This window comes from Excalfactoria chinensis, chromosome 3, assembly GCF_039878825.1.
Source record: "Excalfactoria chinensis isolate bCotChi1 chromosome 3, bCotChi1.hap2, whole genome shotgun sequence".
NCBI classification, from domain to species: domain Eukaryota; kingdom Metazoa; phylum Chordata; class Aves; order Galliformes; family Phasianidae; genus Excalfactoria; species Excalfactoria chinensis.
The window spans coordinates 17,030,761-17,056,544 of record NC_092827.1 but is presented as its reverse complement, the minus strand read 5'-3'; the positions used below and the strand labels follow the sequence as shown (position 1 = coordinate 17,056,544).

At 34.6% G+C, this 25,784-nt stretch overlaps 1 protein-coding gene across 3 annotated transcripts in view; it reads right to left on the bottom strand.

Moving 5' to 3' along the window:
- The window catches only part of PXDN (peroxidasin), a 73,135-nt gene that overhangs the window by 2,920 nt on the left and 44,431 nt on the right, over positions 1-25,784 (bottom strand). For all 3 annotated transcript variants that reach the window (XM_072333443.1, XM_072333444.1, XM_072333445.1), the window contains 12 exons: positions 25,424-25,540; positions 24,121-24,279; positions 21,722-21,834; positions 21,270-21,426; positions 18,763-18,871; positions 18,178-18,335; positions 14,164-15,667; positions 13,222-13,356; positions 10,468-10,676; positions 4,450-4,570; positions 2,128-2,260; positions 557-670 (listed from right to left, as the gene is read on the bottom strand). In XM_072333443.1, coding sequence (XP_072189544.1) covers positions 557-670; positions 2,128-2,260; positions 4,450-4,570; positions 10,468-10,676; positions 13,222-13,356; positions 14,164-15,667; positions 18,178-18,335; positions 18,763-18,871; positions 21,270-21,426; positions 21,722-21,834; positions 24,121-24,279; positions 25,424-25,540 — 3,029 coding nt within the window. The remainder of the gene's footprint in view (positions 1-556; positions 671-2,127; positions 2,261-4,449; positions 4,571-10,467; positions 10,677-13,221; positions 13,357-14,163; positions 15,668-18,177; positions 18,336-18,762; positions 18,872-21,269; positions 21,427-21,721; positions 21,835-24,120; positions 24,280-25,423; positions 25,541-25,784) is intronic.

Below are 25,784 nucleotides of genomic sequence, written 5' to 3'. Positions count from 1 at the left end.
TTTAGCTACATTTTCCAGATGAGAAATATTGCTTTCACATTACCAAAAAGTGTTCTCATTCATTTTCACTAAGATCTCAGTTGTTACAACTAACTTCATCCAGTTTATTTCATTACTTAAATTGATATTGAGAAGGCTCTCTCTATATTAACTTCCTTAATGCAGCAGTGTAACTTTTTATTTAAGTTTTAGGCATGAAACTGGGATAGTAAGTATCCACATATTTCTTTGAATGCATTTTTTTTTAAAATTAGGCCATGATAAAAGAAAATGAAAATTTCGCAATAAACTATATGAGCTTTTGATTTTCAATTATTTTAATATAATTTTTCATAAGGTCTCTCATTTTGCAGTTAATTATCAGGGCTAGGGAAATGGAAACAGAATCACATTTTGCACCAAATAATTGAAGATCCATTATAAAAAATAAAAATAAATAAATAAAAAAAAATTAGAAACTATTACCCAGTAATTACCAAGCATAAAACTGGAAATACTGAATTAGAAGTGGAACCTAATATATTTTCTATCACAAAATGGATTTCCAAGTACTTACTTTGCATTCACACACAGTACATGGGTCCCTTTTCCAGGTTTCATTGCTGGAATATGATTTACCCTTTTCATCAGTGCAATCAGTTTTACTGAGGCGTGATTCAAGTTTTTTTATCTGAAAACATTTGAACATTTGAATAACTGAGTAAAAGGAAAGTTTTATATGCGTAAAGTATCCTCTCATCTCTTATGCTATGGAATTCATGATAAGTACTTGTCTGGGTTTAATTCTGGCTACCTAGTTTTTAGAATGCTTAAAAAACTGGAAATATGCAGTGCATATTGACAGCCATTCAAAACATAAAAATCAAATAATAAAGGATACATCTTTCCTACAGTTGAAATATACATCTTACGGAGATAAGCAAACTATATCTAACATATATGGAAAGATGAATACAAACCTTCCAAAATGTTTGATTAAAAAGAGGTAAAAAACAAACAAACAAACAAACCAACCAAAACCTCAATTAAATATGTCGAATTGAATTTAGATTACTTTACCCGTTTTTTTTCTTTAATTATGAAAAAACATTTTATATCATTAGTGTATCTTGCTGGATGTGTTTCTCTTGGGAACAGTAATTAGAAATGCATCATCTTTTGACAATGTTTCTGTATGGGAGATTGGTAATCACAACCTGAACCTCTGATTAATCAGCTGAGGCAAGTATGGGGTCAGGTGTGGGAGCACAGGTGAGAGTGATGTAGCTGTGCTGCCGGTAGGGGTGGAGCTCGACTCCATCCCCTCTGAGACCACATTTAAGGGCTGTCTCCCACTGAAGCAGGATCTCTTGGAGATTGCTCACCAGTGATGACTGCCCCAGCTTCTTCAGCCAAGGCACCACCACTGGTGAGTTTTCCTTTACTTATACTTTCTGTACATTTGCTACCATCTGTATATTAATAACCAATACAGTTTCTATCCCACAAAGATAGTAATATAACAAACTCTTAGTGCAGAGTACCACAGTATTCCACCACTGTCAAATCAGCAGCATTAGTGAGCACAACAATGATTAAATTATACCAGTAAACATGGAACTAAACTACAGTGTAAATAAAAATATGATAAAGATTTATAGATTATACAGAAAAATTGTTCTAGAGGAATTTTCTCGGCAAAATCTTTGGTTTATTTTGGATTTATCTGTCCTACATAGTAAATATTTTTGAAACTGAATTTCATTGTCGCTAAGTTTTTCTGAATTGTAAACATTGTAAATGTTTTCTTCAAGTATTTCTACTTTTTACTTAGATTCTATATATTTTATACAGGAAAAAAAGATATATATATATATATTTTTTTTTTCCAGCTCCATAGACAAAATTTTAGAGATAGACTAATAGTAGATTGAAAAATCAAGAAGATCTCATTGCAGTATATTTCAATATGATTTCAAAAGAACATAAAGAATAATAACAGACCAGGTATTGTTTTTTGTTTGAGATACTATGTGGTGGTTTTCTGCTGCAGTGGATGTCTAAATATTAAAAACATAAGAGGAGTGATGTTAGAAGAACATTATAAATTAAAACCGCAATTAGAAACTATCCATTATAGGATCTTACCTGGCTTCTGAGGCTTGAAATAGTTTTTTGCATTTCCAAAACAAATTCTTTGAAGTCATTCACTATGGGCATGTTTGCATTTTCATCAGATGCTGAGGTGGCATTACGAAAATATTTACTCTGTTTCATGGAGCTGCAAGAAATGAATGAATACATTCATCTAGCTCTTTCATTTAGATAGATGTTTCAGAACACTTCTCAAAAATGTAGAACACCAAACCACAAGTGTGGATAGTTGGCTATATGAACCATAGCAGTATACCAAACCATCCGGTGCAGTAGACAGCTCAGGTCAGGTGAGTTATGGATTACTGCTGTCATTAGTGACAGTGAATTAATTCCACTGAGAACAATAACGTTGATATCTCACGCAGAGCGAAACAAAAAGTTTTCACCAGTGACAGTGTAAAGTATCACCTTAAACTGACTGGGGAAAAAAATCAAGGAAACTCTTGAGCCTAAATATGAAAACCAACAAGTATAAAAAAAAGCCTTAGAAATTGTACTTGAAAACACCTTCCACATTCAGATCCTAACTTCTTCCTCTACAGACTCATCAGCAAACAATCTATGTAAAGAAATTTCTTTAAAATTAAGAAACTTCATAAACAAATGAGAATAAATGCTTTTATATATAGAAATATTCTTCTGTCCAAATTAATTTACCTGTGAAGTCAATGCTATTTATCATACACAATATCTGTAGTCTTCGTCTATTGCCCTTTCCAGCTGATATCCAATAAGAGTCACACTACACTAAACTGTATTAATCAACTCCCTCTGCTGATGGAAAAATTGTACATAATTATCAAAGGAATTGTCTGTAATATACAAGATATTGTTTGGCACAACATAAAAAGTAATATATTCAAAACTAGAAAAACAGAAATTCTTAAGTCCCTTATTACTTTAATATCTTCAATCCATACAAGCCTGCCTTCCTTCTGTTACCATGTCTTCTCCAGAGCTAAGAACTACACAGAAAATGAATAGGAAAAGTACTCTCTTCAGTATTAGTTTATAATCTTTCTGTATAAATTAAAACAGTACTTATTGGCAAGTGTTCAAGCTACTTAGTTTCCCATACTTTTTAATCCAAGCTAAAGAAAAAGAACTCAAAACAATATAATATGCCAAAATTCAAGTAAACCAGCTGTTACTTTGTAAGTAAATGTTTAATCTTCCCACCTGCTTGTTATAGAAAATGAGAAGAAAAAAAGAAAAAAAAAAAAAAAAAAGAAGAAGAAAAGAAGACAAATATCCTTCCACCATTTAAATTAATTTAAATGTAATTTAAATTAAAAATGAGCATGAGAATTGATAAGAATGATGAAAGAAAGTTGTTCCTTTGGCTCTATTTACACTCTAAACAAAGTATTGTAAATTTACTACATATATTGTAGTCCTAGTGCTCGACTACTGCAGATCTTTGAGTTTCATCTCTGAAACAGTGAAACAGCTTATTAATGAGGACAAGATGTGTCTCAGATATGTGTTTATCTTTCCTTGCTTTCTTTTCCTTGAGTGGGTAGACTGGAAAAATCTGAACCAATGTTCTTTTAAATCAAGCAGATAATTTTATTTGCTGAAAGAACACACTATATGGAAACAGCAAAGGATGTTCAGTTGAGGAAGAGAGAGAGAGTGAAGTATTTTCAGTTGTATTCTTTACAAAATATCTCGCACACACACAAAAACAAACAAACAAACAAAAAAACCCACTTTGAGCAGAATTAATTTCCTTACACTAATTCATAGATTTACTGGAAACTCTAGGGACACGTTACTTGATGAAGTATTTTGAGAATTATGGGGTTATAAACAACATTGCCCCTCTGTAAAACCTCTGTCCTCCTATGCCCTGCTATGAGGTACTGGAAGCAACCTCATCAACCTACCATCATCACACATTTTTATTGTGTTATCAGCACTCAGCTCCCTCCTATTTCTACAGGAGAACCTGGCAGTTGTGAGGAGGAAAGGAAGTAATTCAGTTTGGTTCCTGCAGGCACAGCAGGGCTGTGGGATTCCAAATCCCCCAAATTGCCCTTCATTACTGACTTATTTTCCTGAAAAGCACAGGAAGAACAGAAGTACTACACTGTGTTGCATACAAAGGGTCTTACACAAATTTAAGTGTGAAAAGAAGTGATTTACTGTCGTGGCTATGCAAAAGTGTCAGAATGAAATACATCAGTGACAAACTGGAGAAAGCATAGACTGGAAGAAAAGGGTGGTATGTGCTTACAAAGAAATCCTTCAGTTTCATTTTATTTTGAAAACAAATGCTTCTTGATAGTTCTTTAAAAGAAAAAATCTCACCTTACTGTTTTGGACATTTTCATTTTCTTCAAGGGCTTGTCCTCCTGAAAGCTGTAATCAAGAGAACGTCTTCCCCGAAAGTGGTATGAAAATGCATTAAACTGTCCTCTAGTTCTACAGTCTGAAATAAGACAAGAAATTACACATTACAAACTACACTATATGCAGTTATAATATTAATATGTTTTTACAGCATCTTCTGAATCATACATACTGGCCCTTGTGGAATCAGCTTGAATGCAGCTGTAAAACTCTGAGGGATACAATACTTAAGTCAGCTGAACACAGAGAATTTGATTCTTCACAGACCAGGTTTTTTTGTATTAAATAAATAAATAAATAAATCCCCCCACAAATATATCATTTTTGCTTTAAATAATCTTTTCATAACCCAAATTTGCACTCTACCAGCTTTTAGCTGCTTTCTTGTTGGAATGAGGTAGTTACACATGGAGGAAACAGTAATAGAAAAAGAAAAGCGATGTTTCCTCATCAATTCTAAGTTCGTTATTTTTGGCATTTGAAAGAGGATATTTAATTAAATCCTGGAGAACAACCTTACTGGTCAGTCGTATGTTTGGGCATAGGGCTTTCTTAAGGGATTTGAAAGTATCACCAACCACTCAGACACTAAGACATTTTTTTATGGTATAGTAGAAGTGTCAAGCCTGAGAACAATCATAAAAATGTATTCTCATAAGGTCCAGAGAGGATGACTTCACAGGATGAAGTATATATTTCCAAATAACATTATTCAGCCTTCCAAAAATTGTGAATATTTGGAAAGAATCCCTCATAGAACAGAAAAAGAAAACAAAACAAAACTGGAACGGTGCTTTGGAGAGAATTAGAAAATGAAGTTTTCTCATTTCTGTTTGCAGAAGTTTTAAAAACGAACAGCTGTCATGGGTCAGGCTGCTGCAGAAACCAAAAGCATGTTCAGATCTTACAACTAGAGAGTCTGCTAAGAAACCATAAGGTAAAAGCTGAAAAAAAAAATGGAATCCATGGATCTATTATCACAGTTAAAACTAGTATTAGCAAAATGAACCATGACAGCAACTGAACAGGGAAAGAAGTCATTTTCCCTGATGTTTCTCTTGCACCACAACAACTCTATTCAAAAGGGTAGTACCATTTTAGAAAATAGTTGTTTTGAATTCTGCAGTACCTTGAACAAATGCCTAAAGCATTAACACAAATTATTGCACAAGTTTCAAGTTAACAAGAATCAAACACACACACACACAAAAAACCAAAAACAAACAAACAAAAAAAAACATAAAAAAAATGATTCAGCTAAGCAACCTGAGAAACAAATGTATTGTTTTTTCTATCTGTAAATTGAGGAAACAACACATTGGTTGCTCTGCAATTATACAACAATAAGTATCTCGGACTATTTTTATTTGCACTGGACTTTTACTTAAGAAAGGCTATTATTATTTTTCCTGCTACAAAATAAAACAACGTTTACCCACAGTTTAATATCAATTAAGAGAAAAATAACTGACAAAAAACCCCACTCTCAAATCATTAATTAATTCAAATAATTAATTTAATGAATAATGAATATTTAATCTTAATAGATAATTCTATGATCTTATTAATTTTCAATTTGAAAGCAGTACCTATAGATCATTCTCTAACAGTTTTCCACTTAATTTTCCTCCCTTTTTCTTCCTTGCAGCTTGTCCTCTTCTTGAGTAAATTTATTCCCTTTCTCCTATAATTACAGCAGCACCCAACAACTGGATGATATCTACTGCCAACTTATTGTTCATTCTTCTTGTGTGTTCTGTCTTTTCTCACACAATCTTCTCACTGCTCACTCAGAAACTAAGCTCTTTCAGATGGGAACAGACTGTTGTGTCTGCAAGATGCTGGGCATGAAGACATAGTTTATCACCCTTAGGTACTTCTGTATTTAGTATGGACAGAAATGAGGTCTCACAATGAAGGGTGACTGGACAAAAGTCTAGTTTTTGTCAGAGAAAACTGTTTCTCAAAGCAATATTTTGCTTAAAGTTTTCCTGCATCCCATGTTACTCTCTATTGAAAGCAATTTCAGAAAGGATGCTGCTCTTCTCCTTTCTTTACTAACTGCTGAAGTCATCTTCTGTGCTACAGTTTTCATTAGCATAATAGCATGATGGCCCAATGTGTTTTTTCAATTCTATGCTGCTGCTTCAGATCAAAGCACCAAAACCCTGGAAAGGTTTTTATAACCTTAGACTGGCAAATATAAGAACCATGTAAGTGTCAGTTTCAAGTACACAGATCTGACACTTCTGTAGTTTTTAAAGTTGCCAGCTTTTCAAAGCAACAACTTTACTTCATAGTTTCAGTTTCAGGTATAACAGAGAAGACTACCAGTGCTGAGAAGTATAAGACAGACACCAGCTTTCAAAAATGGCCAAAGTGGAATTACATCAGGCTGGTGACTCTCCCAGCTCCCTTTTAGGGCCAGTTTTTTTCGATGTTATCATAAATGACTTGGATGTAGGACTACAAGGAGTTTTGAGTAAGTTTGCTGGCAATACTAAGTTGGGAGGAGCTGGCTGTTGACTATATTGAGGGTAGAGAGACTTAGCAGGGAAATTTAGACTATTTAGGGAACTGGGCAATCAACAAACACATGAATTTTAACAAGAGCAAGTGCTAGATCCTGCACTTGGAAAGGGGAAACCACAATTGATGAAAGGCTCTGATTATCTCATTATACACAGAATTGCCAAGATACTTACATTAGGATGTTTCTCTAGTTATGCTTCTTTTACAGTAAAAGGGCAGAGACATAGGCAAATTAAAACACTGATTGAAGCCTGAACAGAATCTCTTTCCTTACTGTCTGCACTGGGACTTGAAGAGCTCCATGGTCTTAGCCCTGGGTGCTCTTAATGGGATTTTAGGCTTAAATTCAATAAATCTGAGCCTACTACTTCCTCCTAGTATTTTAGTAGCTATGGAAACTAATGGCATGAGCTCCCTTCTAGTAAAGATGCAGCAATGTCAGAAATTAATGTCTCCTAACTTTTAGTTTATGTATTAGAACTTTAAATATGTTAATGACCACAGGTAGAAAAAAATTAAACATTCCTGGCTTGGATGAAATATTTTAAAAATATATTGATTCTCTCAATAAAATTTGTTAAATTTCAATGTAGAAATATCCATTTGAATGCAGAAGGCAAACATTCATAAGACATGATACAAGCAAACCGCAAAATCTGTGTGAAGAGAAAACACAGCCAGGCATAAACTACATCATTTTGATTTTTAGTGTCATAGAAAAAATTACAGTCTCACCCTAAGACTAATGTTCGTATTTTGAAATATGACAAGTCTTGCAGAGCATTTAGTGCCTAAGTCTGTATTACTTGTTTTTTCCATTGAAAAAGTTAGGCATAATAAGAAGAGCATAATAATATATGAAGCTAGAATAAAAATCCAGGTAAGTTCTAATTTGGGAATCAAGCACAATAGTTAAACAGCCAAAGTCTTTGTGAAAGCAATGCTTAGAGCAATTCCTAAATCAAAGAGATTAATGTGGCTGATACAGACATAGCAGAGGGCGTAATTCATAGTACGGTCTTGAAATACGGGATGTGAGTCTATCCTACTGAAAGACCATGCATTCAGATGAAATACGTGTCTTAACCCTTCTAATGAATCCAGTAAGATTTAATCCAAATTATTATTACAGTGTTTTCCTGAATTAATCCAAAAGAAATGGTATTTGATTCAGAAGATAAGTCTGCTGTTAACTGACAACCAGTTAAGAAAAATTGCCTTCATAAATCAGGTTATACTTATGAGAATGACTTCTTGTCTTATCTGAATAATTTATAACTGGGCTACTGCTTGACATAAAACATGATTAAAGATATTTTTTGTTTTGAAAAATTGACAAACTGAACATAACTTTTGAAGAAATAGAAAACATTTCCACTATACATATTTGGAGTAATACTATGCTTCCTTCTGCTTGCAAGTAGACTTTTTCTTCTCCATGTAACTCATTTCATAAACTTTTACCACATTCAGAATAATATGCTCATCTTCGAGAAAAGAGTTTTATCATTTTTGTGTTTATATTCAGAACTGTCAACAATGGTAATCACAGAAACTATACTGAGTGCTTTAAAAATAATAATAATAATAATAATAATAATAATAATAATAATAATTTTTGTACTTGAGAACTTGAAAAAAAAACACCAACAGTGCTTGTTCGGGAAATCTGAATCTTCTTTGCTAAAACAAAGAGCTGCAATAATTCTGCATAACTTCCCTCTGTCTCCAATGGTAAAAGAAAGATAGAAAGTGAAGGAAATAAAAAAAAAGCCTTCTGTACTTCAGTGGAACACGTTTTTTTTTCCACCACTGAAAACCAGTCTGTTGTATGGTTTGTTAACTGAAATCTAGAGGCAATCTGCTATTGTAATTAGAAAAGGTAATAGTGCTTTTCCTTAAAAGAAACAAATACTAACATTAGTAAAGAAATCTAAGAAATAACTCTTTGTAACAAAGAAGTTTTTCTGTTCATTATGTGGAAAAGTATTTTCACTCTAACAAAAAAAGAAAGGATAACAAAAACAGATGTGTTTATTAACCTAAGTACAACAACTGAATATACAGGTCACTAATTAAAGATACAGACTCCAATGTCATTGCGCTTTATGTATTCTGATTTTTAATTTAGCACAAACTAGAATAATTTTCTTTATAAAATGATGAGAAATATAAAGTGCGGAGAAAGAATATTGCTTAAATACTTTTATTCGAAAAAGTAATAAATTCAAGTTTAATAGATTCTGTTCATTTGAATGCTTCTCCTGAATGCATATTGTGCAAGTACATTCTGTGTACTTGTGCGCTGAGTCTCCAGTACCACAGAGTGAAATATTAAAACTGAATTGCTTAACGCTGGATTCCTGTAGAACACATTACACCCATTCATCCACACAAGAAAGGAGTTCAAGCCATGAATACTTTATTTTTTCTCCATTAACCTCTGCACCGACTTCAAAAAGTTCAAAAAAAAGGGAATACAAATAGGCAATTTTTTTAAAGACAGTTAGTAATTTACCTTCTCTTTTGCCTGGCAGTTGTAAAACTGTACTGAGTCCAGTATTACTCTGGTAGTAACATTCTTGAATGGAAATACAAGTTAGGCTTTTGAATGGCTCTATAGTCTTAAGACTTTCCAAAGATAACAACATGCTCTATGGGGCTCAGTGATAACATTTAGAAAATCAACACATAATTACACAGCTTTACGAGTTGTCCAAATTGATGTAATTAATGTATTTGTGAAACTGTGTGCCAAATTGCATGAACCCTGGCAACGTGAACTTATTCTGAACTGAAACAATATAATGTATTTGCTTATGGTAAAGCATTTGAAGAATGATAATTGATTTTTTCCTTATGCCTCTGGTATATATGAGGCTTTTTTTTGAAGTGACACTGAAAGACTTTGTGCTGTGTTGGTAAAATGACAACCTCAACGATATCTAGTGGTTTACAAGCTATTATCATCAGTATGGGAAGGGCAAACATAGGAAAGGAATTGCCTAAAAAATTTAATAACTTTGTAAAAAATCAGGACATGACCTGAATGACATCATACCTTGTGAAAAAATATACATGATTTCATCAAAATATGAAGTATCTTATTCTCCCAGTCTCACACAGATAACCAGCATTTTGGACTAAATCTTCCAGTGAAGATTTTTTATTTTTTTTTTATCTGGGAATCAGTTTTTCAGAGTTGTTTACTAGACAAGACAAAACAATTATCAGCTTAAAAGCTAAATTTTGCAACATCTTACAATAGCTTTTTTTTCTTTCCATGTCACTTCTGATGTCGGCTGAGTTTGTTCTCATGATGAAGTCATATTAGATAGAACCCTTCTTTACACGTTGCCTTAAATTCTGAGGTACTTAACAGAGAACTCTCTGTCCTTTGAGATAATTACATTTTACCAAAGGAGTTAAAAAGACACTACTGACCTTCACAGCAATCTTGCCACATTCTGAGATCCAGTTTAGGAATATCTTCACAGCTGCTATATCCATAAGGAAATTCAGCCACCTTAAAGACATCATGCTGCACCCTGGTTATGTTGTCACCATTGTCACACAGAACTCTGGCAAGTGACGTCTGCTTGATCTGAGTGAGCTGAGCAGGTGTGAATACACCCGGGTTCTCATACCATAACCTGTAATCTCACAGAAAGGACAGGTTAGCTAGTGAAAAATCAAAACATCTGCTTTTCCAGAAAACTTGCAAAACTGTATTAAAAATTAAATGAGCTTTTTTATAGATCCTATTCTCAGACATCTTTACTTTAGAATACAGTAGTTCAGCTGACCAAACAATGATCAACTTCAGCCTTCCGTCTTCTTCAGACTTGCCAACTCAAGTGTGCTCAGCCTCCTCTCACAGGGCATGCATTTGTTGCCCTCCCCTGAATGCAATCAAGGATATTAACATTGTTTTTATATCGGTGAGCCCACTGTGTCTGAGGCTATGATCCAGATGCCTAGAGGCATCACTTTTACTGAAGGTAGTGTTGGGCTGAAACTCTGAAAGGGCCTAAGTCATTAACAGCACCTTTGACATCTCTTCTTGTTGCATTTTGATGTCTTGAGTACTTTATGGCACAAAAAATACTACCAAAATTAAGGTTCTTTAAAGGAAGAGCCTTAAAATACTTTCTCCAGACATCTTTCCTATGGATACAAAAATAATTTGATAGAATTTGTGAAAAGATTAGAGAATGGCTAATCTATACACATGTTATGATTAAGACAACAGGTTATTAATTTTAGGTTTTTTTTCTTTGAATTAATTCTAATGACCACATTAACTTAGGGTCTTTTTAATATATGCTCAGGTAATTTATGAGATTCAAGAAGGAAATATTGTGGCTTAGAATAATATATTTTGATTTTCATTCATAAAGGGCCAAGAGCCTTTTATGCAAGCAAAACATAAATAATACATTACTATGAAAAAGAAGCCAGCCTTCTGAAAGAAAGCATTTTAAGTCACTGGGATTTGGAAAGATTTTACAGTACTCTGACACATAAGAATCACTCACTGTGATTTTGTTTACATCCCACAAAACTGTGAAGATACCATTATAAATTAGTATCACAACTGTGATCAAAAATAAGTGGGAGAATCTTTAAGCTTGATGTAAAATTCAATATTATTTTATACTAGACCTAGAAGAATGGACAACAAATTTCATTTTATCTACTTATTTTATCATTTTCATAAGGCACTGGACAGTCGCCAATGTAATTCCAAGCAGTAGGATCAGAAAAACAGATTATGAAATTTCCATCTTGATATGAAGTTAGGCTCACTTCAAACATCACTCCTTTTCCCTACACAGGCACATTTATTTGGCATGGTGCTGACAGCTTTGATCCCCAGCCCGTTGTAAATGCTTTTCAAGGAAGAGAGAGTTGCTTTCATTATGTCTAATAATATTTTACTATTTTCTGGCATGCTGCTTCAAAACATTTGTACTCTTTGGACAGCAGAATCCTATTCCCTAAATATTCAGTGCTTTCCTATAACTCCTAAGTGTTTCTTTCTCTGGGGAAAAGAAAAATATTTGCTGGAAAAAAAAAAAAAAAGCGTGCATTTGCGCACACAAAAAAAAGCAATACCACTTTCCGTTTGTGATACACATAGGAACTATCTCAGCTATCTGGGATATATATTACATATATGTTTCCTTTAACTCTCTCTGCCTCCAGGCATGAGATTTTTATGTTTCACGGTTTAATGTTTAAACAGATTTGATGTAAGAAAGTTGTTTTACAAAAAAAAAAAACAACAAAAAACCAAAAAAAAAGTATACAAAAAAGCATGTATTATTTTCTATAAAAATAAAAAGGCCTTTATATAACCTAACTAGCAACTGCATAACTTGTATAGATCAATTAACATTAGATAAAGTGAACCAAATTTAATTAGCTACATTCTTTCTCTATGTCTCTTTCACTAGGGTGGAACTAACCAGCACAAGTCTTTTGACCCTCACAAAGAGTAAAAGCAGGATTTTAGATCACAGTGTTAAAATGAGGAAGATGTTGACTTTCAAATTCCAGACCTGTGTGCTGAAACTGCTCAGAAGCACTCTAGCTGTTGTAACAAAAGCAATGATTTTGTTCTTATTCCTGGCACTGCAGAAACCGAGAATAAGAAATTGCTCACAGTATGCATGTAAAGTAATATAAGAAAAATTATCAAATTGTGCTCCTAGGGACAACTTGCCTGGTTTAAATGCACTGCAGGTGCACATACTGCTTCTACTGAAAAGTGCACTGGGTCGTACACACAGAGCAGTACTTTTCAACCCATGCTTATTAGGAGATAGAGTGTCTTAATTATTACAATTTCTTTGTCCATAAAATAATTAAATACCAGTGAAAGGAGATGAATAACATCCATTTTGCAGAAAGGTAAGCAGCTTGATTAACTGGTAAAAGGAAGCTCAAGAGTGACTCATAATCAGAATTTGTTGGCAGTGGTACTTTTTGACACTCAGTATGGCTTGTTCACCATATAAAGTAACAGATGTAAAAAGTGAATTTATTACAGCTTTTAACAATATTTATAACCTGTTCTCGTCATCTTTCAAGTGAAAATAATAAATGCAGATTGATCTTGAAACAAGACATTGCAACTGCTTTTAAGCATTCTCAATTTAAATTACTTCTAGTTTCCATAGTAGTTCAATTTACCTGTCTCCATCCCTGATACGCCTAAACTGGGTGCTTAACAGACACATCAAAGTTGGTCCCAGCCGGCTTCCTGGAACTAAATCTTCTACCATTAAAGCAGGAAATAGATCTATGTTCAAGGGGGAGCCATACAATCTATAAAAAGAAAAATACAAATATTTGTCCTTAAATACTATCCATTTACTAAAACAAAACAAAAACACAACAAACCTCCACACACAGAAACAGTATGTCATAAAACTAAAGGGAAAACATATGGGTAACATGAAGTAAAAAAAAATGACCATGTTGATGCTACATCTTTTGTGAAGAATTTGTAGTTGTTCTACAAGAAATCCTGGAATGTAAGTTGTGCATACGAGTAAGAACACAGGGATCTGGGAGTCTATCCCACAATTTCCTTTATTCTAATAGCTTTGTTTTCATTCCTAATAAATGATTCTTGCCCTTCTGAATGTTTTTACCCTAGCCAAGACTCAGTCTCTGGTTTTGTGTAGATAAGCTAGAAGATAGCTGAAGACGTATTTTCAGTTATTGATACAGCTAAAGGAGCACAGATCACTTGTGATGAAGAATGCACACATGAAAAGATAGTGCATGTACAATGAATTATATTCCTGTTTTAGATTAGTTCCTGTTTCCCGACTGTGTAGATCTGTGCATGACCTTGCAATAAAACTACATCCATATTAAGCAACATTTATAAAAACAGATGTTTCAAATTAATACACGAATGCATGCAACTTCATATTGCTCATCAAGATCTAGAAGTGGAGAAACTAAATATGTGTGGGAATTTTCCTCATTTCCTGATATAGATTGATGTTTCTTAAAAAAATATTTTCACACCTTTCTTAACAAATACTTTCTTCCAAATAAGACATTTAGCTATTAATTTCACATGCACATTTAGATAATTGGTTTTCTTCACCTCAGGCTCACCTGCTAAGTTTCTCCCTGATTTCAGGATTCTTAATTTCATTTTTCAGATCTTCAAAAGTCTGAGCTGAAGAAAGATTACAGTAAACTCTAAAATCATGGTAGGGAGGAATTCCATGATCTCTGCCTCTCTGAATATTCATAGCTGCCAGATCTAAAGCCACAGTACGTGCCATGGAGAAGAGTCTCTCTGTTAACTCTGTATTGAGTAATTGTGATGGGACACGCATCTTACCAGCAACACCAAACAATCCCCTTAGAAGTGGATCAATGCCTCCTTCATTTACAATCCGAAATGGAGAGAAGAATGCCTTATGAAGAGGTAGATGGCCTTGTGGAATAGGTTCAAAGTTTTCATCCAGTCGATACAGAAAAGGATTAATGAGTGTGTGACCAAACCTAAAAGCGGCAGTTGCAAACTCATTAGTTATGCCAGAATTAACACTGGGATCATAACCTTTATATTCGCCAAGCATCTTCATGCCTACCTCTCCAAAGATCTTAGGTAGCCAGTGGCTAAATGTTATGTGTTGCATTTCTGCACCAACAATTTTGCGTGTTTCATGATATATTGTGTCACCATCCCAGTGTGGATTGAGTTTCAGAAGTTCTGTGGCAATTCTGTTGTGTTCTCTAAACCACAATGTGTGGATACTGGTAAGACCCAGCTGTTCATTAGAACGCTGATCACCAGCTAAAAAGCAGGGAATGGGGCTCTCATTTTCATCCCTCATACATTCTGTTGGTGGGCCAGTAGCAAATGGAAGAAGGGGCTTGCCAGATCTTTGTACAATGCCCTGTCTCAGAAGACCCCTTTGACTTGCCAAGTCTCTGATTTCCAGCGCTTCGTGATCTGAACTGCCATACACATTGGATGCGTCAATATATGAAGTCAGTTGGTTAATCTGTTCTCGTGGGTACACAGAATTCATGAGGAGTGATGTCATGCCACTTCCACAAACTGGACTGGAGCGTACGAAAAACATGCAGCGTGCACCGTTTCTGACTCTGGGATCGTTTGGCGGTATCATTATTGAAAAGCATGGAGGATCATTTGTGCAAACTGAACTGCAATGCTGACCATCCGAAAATCTTGCCTCACTTAAGGCAGCAACAGTGAGATCAAGGTCGTGGTCAAGAAACTGACCCCACTGCATGAGCATGTGAGTGTACTGCTCATCTGGGGTTATGGTTTCAGTTCCAATCAGAGTAGTTGAAACCAAGCGAGGCATTGGGAGTGCATATCCATTAGAGAGTCTCTTGGGTTCAATTCCCCGAGGCAAATTGAATCCATTTTCATAGACTGACTTTAACAGACGTTCAAAGGCCGTCAGAGAAGCGCCCCACATGGGATGCTGCAGATTGTTGCATGTTCCATCATGTGTTCTGTACTTCTGGTGAAAGCACATATCTGAGCAATTGTTCACTCGTCGATGAGCTGTACAGCCTGAGAGATTAGCTATCAGATTCAAGTACTGTGGGGATACAAGGTCATTATAGTGATAACCTGAAACCAGAAGAGAGAAGAAAGAAAAATCAAAGACTTTGTAGACTCATGGTTCCCAGAGATCATGCATTTATTTAGAATGTTTTTTTTTTATAATGTATTTTTCATGATCGTCATTTAATAAAAACAGTGATCACATAAATCACACATATTTATTGTGTAGTTCACTCATTTGAGGAACAATAACTATAAAATCAGGAGAGGATTATGTGAAAGGACAATTCAAGTAGAACTTTCACAAAAGGAATTCATTTCTTATTTGGTCACCTAAAAAGTATAGATATTCTCAGAAATAACAGCCTCATATTGAGAACGGAAATAAAATCCTCATGTTAGTAAAAAAGTCACAGAAAACTCAGCAACTTATTTAGATTTTGGAATTTTCTCTTTTAAGACTTGATAATTCAATGAACATATTGCTATTTTGTTTTGCTTTATCTCATTAAAAGTTGTAGCGCTGCAAGACAAACAAAGAATAGAAAGTAGAGAGGAATATCACCACGAGCAATTTAGCTAAACAGAAGAGTGATCTGTGAGACAAGTGGTGTGGTATAATCTGCATTCACATTACTCACAGCAGTTCACTGCGAAGAAAAATTAGTGTTTGCATTACACTTGGCACAGGTTTCCTTTTGAATCCACACCACTCACAACTGGAACCTTGACACTGCTTTAGGTTCCAGTGGGTGTCGACATTTCAACTAGGGGTTAGATTCGATGGCTCCTGCTTGAAGCAAGGAAGTTTCTAGGTCAGGATCCGCACAGCTGTACCCCTGCCTACCTGTCTTGAACACTCCACTGAATGAGACTCCTCAGCCTTTTTGGATAAGTTCTTCCAGTACTGTGCTGGCTTCCTAGTGAGAAAGTATCCTAACATCCAATTTGAACTTCCAGAGCAGCAATTTGTGGCCATTCCCCTTGTTACACCGTCTGGCACTGAGAAAGAGAATCTGGCTCCACCATTTTTCCTTGGTATATTCCAAGATTTTACAGAAAAAGTCTCTGAATACAAAATTATCAAGTTTCTCAACTGTTCCCCATGTAAAAGTGCTAAATAACACCTTTCACTGGGTTCTGCATTTGGAAATAAAACCACATAAGGAGAAATTTGAGTATAAAGACCTAAGCATTAGGCTGTTTAAATGAAAGCAGATTTGTCCTAGTATTCAGGTTTCCCTATATGCCAGATTCCTATAGATTTTGTTTAGCTGAAAAATAAGTTCTGGTTGTGAACAGAATTTGCAGTATTGCAGAAAGTTTCCTGATTTTGTGTTCATTAACTTGTGTTTACATGCTTTAATGCTATTTTTTTATAAGGCTTAGGTGATTGATTTCTTCTATTACAAATTCTAATGAAAAGAAGCTAAGGTACTCTCACGCATTAGTTTTCCAATATCCTTACTGCTGTACTGCACTGTGTGAGTTTTGTATTTGATATGTTTGCATATGCATGTAATCAGAGAAGCAAATTAAATCATGTTGCTCTTAAAAGACACGAGCCTCCACATAATTTTGTATAAGTTTTTGTAGTTAACTTTATCACAAATTATTTATTCAGCTCTAATAATTAGTAGCAAGCTTCTTCTAGTATCACATTTACAGTACTGCACAAAGCTTGCAGTCTTTGGTCTTATAAATACTTGCATAGTTCAGGGTCAGTCAGAGTTAAAGTTTTCGGAAGTTACAATAAATACTCAATTATAAACATCAAAAGAAATATAATAAGTGAAAATATTTCCACTAGATTTTCAGTGTAGCTTTTGGCTATGTCTCAAGTCTCAAAAGCTGTCCTAAAACTCTGTCATTATTTCCAAATGCTTCAGTTCTATGTCTCGAGCCTATCCATACACACATTTACACACATTAGTTGTATGTGCTCCAAATGGACTTCATGAATTTGAACTTGGAGTTCAATATCTAAAAAGTAGAAATATTGAACACCAAATTTTTCTGATTTATAAAAATCAGTAAAAATTTATTTCTCACTATCTGAGATCTGAGTTAAACAGCTTAGTTTGATACAGTACTTAAAGAAAGAGTAGCAAATAATTCTTTGAATACTATGGTGGTACATGTAGAAACCTTGTTTTGTAAAGAATATAGACTCTTCTTGTTGTAGCCTCTTTTCTCTGAATGATGACACCAAATGAATCTACTTAAAGAAATAGTAATAAATCACTGATTATTTTCAATACATAACAGATAAGTCTGTTTTGCAGTGAAACAACATATAAGCAGCCAGCAAACAGGATGCATTAGACACTTCCATACGTCAAATTAGGTTAGGAGAAGATTTTCAACATGAACCTCTCCCTAATATGTCAACATGAGGAAAAGTAGAAACATTCTACTAGGAGAGCTCAATCAAATCGAGTTTCATTATAATGTAGCAGTGTGCAATTGAGTGTTCTGCAATTGAGACCCAGACTCTGGCAATCTCTCTTGGAAGTATTAATGACTTAAGAAGGCAAATACACTCCATCACAGAAAAATAAGGAAAGAATACTGACTTGTTCCATTCAGGTCAACCATTAGACCATCCTGTACGTGATCTTGAATAAGCTGTAATGTTCTTTCAAATATTTCCCCAGCTCTTGCTTGCTCAACAGTGTATGGATCCCTTGGGTATCGAAATAAGGCTAGCAAATCATTTGGAGAACGAGGACGACTAATAGATAATTTGAAAAAAAATGGTAAGTGCACAAAGGAGTAGTAAAATAACACCACATACAGTAAAATTTCAACATGATTAAAACATACCTTGGTTACTCATCTCAAAATGGAAGGCAAACAAAAACAAATATATATATATTTAATAAAAGAATACGGAAATAAAGAGTTACTAGCCTATTATAACACACTGTCTCCCTAGTAAAACTATTGCACTGGATAAAGAGATCGACAAAAATTTGTTGTCTGCTACTTAGTATTTCAGCAGTAGGAATCCTTCCATGCTGAACCACTGCTATTCCCAGAACTAATCCTTCATTAAACTTCATTAAAATAATAATAAAATGGCTTCTTGCTTACTAAATGTTCCATTTCTTCTAGTATACACTTTAATTTTGATTTATCCGTTAAAAAGAAGGGGATACCTGTCAAACAGATGTGTACGTGTTGAATTTATTGCTCTGTCAACAGTTGCAATTGCTTCCACAATTGATGTTTGTACAAAAGGATCTCCATTTCGGCTGACATTAGGGACTACAGAAAGAGGAATTCACATGTTATTGCAAACATGACCACACACAAAAAGATACTTCTATAAAACAGAGTCTAGACACGACATCATTTCAGCTGTACAAAGTAAACCCCTGTTCTTTAAGCATTAGTTTGTCCAAAGATGAAATTCTTTGGAATTCTAACAAAACATATTACAGAAGAGAAAAACTGAGCTAAAATAATAGTTAACACAAGTTTAAAAGTCATCTTACTTATAATTCTAAAAATAATGTAAGGATAAATGTGCAAGGGGTTTAACTGCTCATTAATAAGTCCTACAATTGTAAGTAAAAATGAATTAAGAGGTTTTTTTGATTGTAGTGTATTATCAGCTTTCTAGTGTTAATAAGAACAACGTGATCTATATCCAATGAAATAATATCTAGTTTTCCCTTTAAATCCACTTAGTACTGAATAAATGGCTGAATTCAATGCAAGAATTTAAGGTGTTAAATTGAATAGACTTAATTGAATGACTTAATAGACTTAATTTTGCCTTTCAAAACACACAGACCACGTAAATACAAAGAGATTTCATGAAAACAAATAAAATCAAATTGGAAGAAATAAAAAGGAAAAATACAGATTTGCAAACTTCCCCAAAACAGCAACACTAAACTAACACAGCTCTTTACTTCTGAATTCACTCTGGTAAGCAATGTATATTCATGTTATTTCCTTTGATTACTACTTTGTTTTCCACTTTTAGCATTATTAAGCTAAGTAATTTATGTTGAAAATCACATACTTCAGGGCTTTTACAACTCTTCATAGTACCAGAACACTAAAGTATAGGTCTTTTCATGCCATGCTCAATTGCAGCTGAATGTTTGTACAGCATCTAAGGCCAATAACCTTCCTTTCAGCCTAACCCAAGAACTACCAGATCCAGGGGCAACAGCTAACAATTTCCAGAGTATGTTTAGATTGGAAAAGCCACACAGGAAGAAGGTTACAAGTAGGGAAAAAGTCCAAAGCAAAAACACCGGAGTCAAAGTCACCAGATGTACAAAATCAGCTGATATTAAAACTGCTGTTTACAAGTTTTGCATGACATTTTTTTCTCCTTTCTTTCATTACTCATTTATTTCATTATTTCTGGCATTATTGGCAGCTCAAGTTTTGTCCACATGAGCTTCAGAGCCTGGATAGGAGCAATCAAACTCAACCATCAATACAGTCAAATAAAAGGGACCTGGCTCTGTATGAGTGAATTACTGGAGCCCCTTGATCTGCCCTCAGGCCAGCTGCCTTGGGCTGTTGACATACTCTATGCACTCAAAATGGGCTGACCACAACACCTAATTGGAATAAACCTTGATCCATGCCAATTATCAACTGCTGTAACAGCTGTAGAGTTATATTATTATTGATAAGAATGATGTAATATCATTTACAGCTTTTTCTACCCTTTTTGGAGGTTTTTTTTAAAGAGTGTTTGCATGCCCTTAATGATCTTAGGGCTTTAGCATTATAGATATGAGAAAACAGTAGTATGTATTCTGCAGAGTTATCTTTCTAATTAACAGCACATGCAGGCTGAATCATAAACCTTAGTCAAATGTTAACTATACAGTACTTCATTTTTGTTTGACCTTTCTGTTGACAGTAGTTTGCTATTAAGACCAATAAATATTGAGAGTCAAAGCTCCATACATTCCTTTCAAGCCATATTTTTCTGAGAGGAAAATGGCAATTTGTTTGTTAAAAACCTATCAGATGATTATTAAGCAACAAAAGCATCATCTTCTCCCATCATGCAGAAATTTGCCATTATTACATTTCAAAAATTGGAATAAAGCCATATTTTCTGCTTTTTTTTTTTTTTTTTTTTTTTTTTTTTCCTCCTGCTTTCTCCTTTTCATTCTTAAGAGTATTACAACTTTACTACTTTACTGAGTAATTTCACAGTGGTTACAGTCCCATTTTCAATTCATAGCTTTAAGTGCCTCTTGAAAAATGCCACAGGAGTTCTTGTTAAGTTATCTCAAAAGATTAGACTGTGTATTCAACCAGAAAATTTTAACAGGTCTAAATTATAACTCAAGAGAAAAGAAGCATGATTAACTGGAGCCCAGAATGTTGTTTGTTTTGAAGCCTAAGACCCAGAGTGTGGCTGACATGTTTCTATCTTACATCTGTACAGATAGCTGCCAGAATTAAATGGAATAAATAAATAAATAAATAAATAAATAGAAATTTAAAAAAATAAAAAATAAAAAATGAGAAGACCACAAGAGAACTGAAAATATATACATATATAATGGAGAAAAAAAAAAAAGAATTCAGCATTTGATGAACTTTTTCCATCTTACAAATTGGATAATTATAATAAAAGTAATTATCTAGTTCATACCACTGACCAACTCATAAACCTTACCATTAACGCTAAGTACCATACTAACAGAGGAGTATCCTATGGTATTCCGGGCAACACATTCATATCGGCCTTCATCAGCAGTTCCAACATCACGAATGGTAAGATATCCCTCTGGACTAACATGAAATTTTCCACTCTCAGTTACCTGTACTCCATCCTGCAGCAAAGCACAGTGTTTTGTTATTCTCGTTTATCCACTCCTTGTTTTCAAAGATGATTTTTTTTTATTTTTTTCTTCTTTTTCCTCAAAGTGATGAGCTACCAAAGAGTTACCAAAACATGTCCTGGCGGAAGCTTCAAAAGTCTAAAAGGACTCAGCATTACAGTGAGTTTTGTTACTTTAATACTTTTATTGCTTTAATTGAAACTGGGAATATTAATTGGATATTCACAAGGAATTGTTACTGAAACATATAGGGTGTTCAATGCATATAGTACTGGTGTTCTATTACCTTATTCCATGTAATTACTGGCTCTGGCTCTCCTTGAGCACTGCATGGGATCTGCACATTTGTGCCAACTTCTACTGTCATGTCACTAGGAACACTGGCAAATACAGGAGTCACTAGAAGAACAAAAGACTCGTTGTTAAGTTACAAAATCATAGAATCACAGAATCACCAAGGTTGGAAAAGACCTAAAAGATCATCCAGTCCAACCATTCACCTATTACCAATAGCTCCCACTAAACCATGTAATGCAACTTGTACAAAAGATAATAAGGAAAAAAAAAACCAAAAACAACAACAAAAAAAACCAGCAGTACTTGTTTGTTTCAGTTACCCAACATTTCTTAATCTATAATCCTATTCTGTTTGTAAGTTTTAATTGCTTCTAACTATGCCTTAAAGATAACATTCCCTGTTCTTAACATCTCGTGATGTTTTACATACACTTCTAACCAAATGAGCAGATAATTGTGAAAAACACTAAGATCCTTAAGTTAATAGCTCTGAAAAAAACAAACCCTGTGAATAGCTAACTTGGAACAAAATCAGCAAAATTATGTGAAATTTGCCATCAAATTCTGTCAAAATTTTTAAATTTTTAAATTTCAGATAGCAGCAACAGAGATTTTTTTAAAATTATTATTATTTTTTATAGGAAAAGTACTTTCCAGAACTCACTCAACTCTGAGTGCCCCAACCAGAACACTTGAGCATCTAAACCCAACAAGCCCTAGGCCTTAAACATCAAATGACCTTCAGTTTTTAAGGAATAGCCACCTAATTCCACGGTGAGCAATACTAACATATTTTAACCCCAGTTTCCTTCAAATCAAGATCAACACCCAGAACTCAGATGTTAAAGTGAGAAAAGTACAAAGTTATGAAGATGGTTAAGAGATGTATTTCTGCTGTAGTATAGAAGCACTTTGATGGGGTGGAAGTGGGACTGCGGTTTTACAGGAAAGTATTTGACCACTGACTAAACATTCCTGACATGAAAAGGCCCTCAGCTAACAGCCAGGGAAAAAAAAAAAAAAAAAAAAAAAAAAAAAAAAGGTTTTCTCTTATTTTGCATAATTAAAAATATCATTGCAAATAATGTATGGAGAGCTTCAATTTCAGGATGCAGGCTTCAGTATTGTATCTACTATCTTTTGATTATAAATACTAATATGATTCTAATAAATTGTGGAAGTAGCTTACTAAGAAAGGCATAAGAAAATGGTGGATTTTTTCTATGTTAACATTCTGGATACAAGGGGTGGTGTTTCATTGTAAATGTCATTCTGGTCACTTGAAGTAATGTTTTCATTATTTTCATTAGTAGGCAGCAGAGAGGCATTTAAGAATTTAGTCTAACATGCTCACAGAATGAGTAAACACTTTCAAAATAAAATACTTTCACAAACATAGGAATACAGCCATCTACAAAATAAACCTCCATCCTTTTTATTAAAAAAAAAAAAAAAAGTAAATCAGATGAACCTCTTTCACAGACAACAGATTGTTCTAAAGGAACAACCTTCTTCTCAGATCCTATAAGCCTCCCTATATGCTATTAAAAAACTAAAGATAGATGTGCTGGGCAACAACCAGAATAGCAAGTTTTCTAAATAATAAACGGTACAGTCCCATTCTAACAAGCTCTTATCAAAAAAGGCCATGTTTAATTAGAATCATAGAATTACCCAAAAGACCTCAAAGATCATCAAGTCCAACCGCAGCCTAACCAGTACCCTAACACTAAAAATCCTCCACTAAGTCATATCCCTGAGGACAACATCCAAACAGCTCTTAAATACATCCAGGGATGGCTATTCAACCACCTCCCTGGGGAGCCTATTCCAGTACTTAATTACCGTTTCTGTAAAGAAATTCTTCCTAATAGCCAACCTAAACTTGCCCTGGTGCAACTTGAGGCCATTTCCCCTCGTCCTGTCACTTGTCACTAGTGAGAAGAGACCTGCCCCACTCTCACTGTAAGAACCTTTCAGGTACTGGAAGAGGACAATAAGATCTCCCCTCAGCCTCCTTTTCCCCAGACTAAACAGCCCCAGCTTCCTTAGCCCCTCCCTGTAGGCTAAGGCTAATTGTAAGGTCATGTATTCTCCAGGTGGCTTAAAATAAAAGTTGATCTGGGCACACTGACCCACACATTCAATTTTTAAAACCTAGTAAGACACCTAACAATTCAAACCCAGCAACCTATATTCATTGTAACATTCAGCAAAAGTTCTGAAGTAACACTAAGTCTTATTTAAGATCTGCTTCAAAACCTTTTTAATTCTAAACTAAGATAAATTTAACCTATTTCATATTCACATATATGACATACTATGCCTTCATTTTAGAAAAAGAAAATAATAATACAAGCACAGTGTATTTTAATGTGGAGAACATACCTCTAGGCTGTACAGTCAGGTATACAACAATCCTTTGAGATCCAATAATGTTGACAGCTTGGCATTCATACTGCCCTTGATCATGCAGGGCAACTCTGGAAATCCTCAGGGTACCAGAAGATAGGACTAAATGTCTTCTGTCAACAGACAACTGGCCTCCTGAAATACAGAGCAATAGCATTTGCTATTTATAGCAGTAGAGAACAAAGTCTCTGTGTTCCATTAAAAGGGAAATCTGGAAGATTTTAAGTTTGATATAACACTGGAAACAAATAGAAGTCTCTTAAAAAGAAACAACTTCTGAAAGCTTTAGATCAATGCAAACTCACAAATATATAAATAATCAAATCATAATCCTGATCTCTCCTCTGTCACCTTTTGTGAGAGAAGTATTTTCATCCTAAAAAGAGGGTATCAGAAGAAGAATGACTTTTGGTAGTAGTGACAATTTCCTATAATTGTATTTAAGACAGTCACAATTCATCTCATCTGCCTAGGACATCTAGAGAACCAATAATCACCCACAGGTCAGAAAAAATAGAATAGAATGTAACACAACACAAATGAAATGAAAGGCACAGCAGTGTCTGTACCCTCTTTTTCCTTTCTGGACATCTCATTTGATTACAGAAACTTTGGCAGAGGGAGAAATAAGGATATTATCAGAATCAAAATGTTCAAGTGTTTGTTAGAGATCTGCTTTATCTATCATAATTCAAGATTTCATATGAGTTGCTTTTCCTGCTAGAGCTACTTCATTTAATAGAACTGGCACATCTACGTCTACTTACAACATCCACTACAGTATTTCTTCTCACTGTACTGGGCTTAGTATCTTTATAGCACCTAACATAGCAGTCAGCAGAGTGGATCCTGGATCCCAGTGTTCCTGTTGATCCACTTACTCTGACAGAAATGTGGTGGACAAAAATTGTACTGATGGCAATCTGCACTGGTCTGGTTTGTGAAGAGAGGACATCCCACCACACTTAACATCTCCAGTCAATGACAGACTTCTTGATTTCTTCTGTTGTAAACTGGCAGTAATAGATACTGCTGCATGTGTTTTGTCTCACATTTCTTAAACATATTTTTGCAGGAACCTGTTATGGAGGCATATATTTTAGTGAGTCCTCTCTACTGAAAAACTCTTGGGCAATTAGTTTCTGCTGGATATTTTGCCTTTTCTAGCTAAAGAAGGGAGATATGAAGCATCTAAATGTATACACATATTTCCATTCATTTCATTAGTGCTTTCAAATTCTATTTTAGCAGATTAAATGTAAAACCAGAACAAACTTACCTCCTTTAGTCCATGCAATAACAGGCTGTGGATAGCCTTGTGCTTCACAAGGGAAGTCAACTGTTTGCCCTTCAATCACTGTTTTGTCTTGAGGGGTGACAGTAAATTGAGGCAGAGCTACAAAAGAGAAAAAACAAGAGCTGGAAAATGCATGACTGTCTGAAATGATGTAGTTTTCTGTATGACATGAAATGCTCATAAGGGTGGGAAATGGGTTGCCAATGGGACCCATTCACATTGTAAGCACTTAAGGGATGAAAATTAAGGGCAATGTCTTATACAACAGGAACATCCCATCATACTGTGCCCTGGCATCAGTGAAGATCTCTGGGAGCCACTGTTTCAGATCCAAAGAAAGATG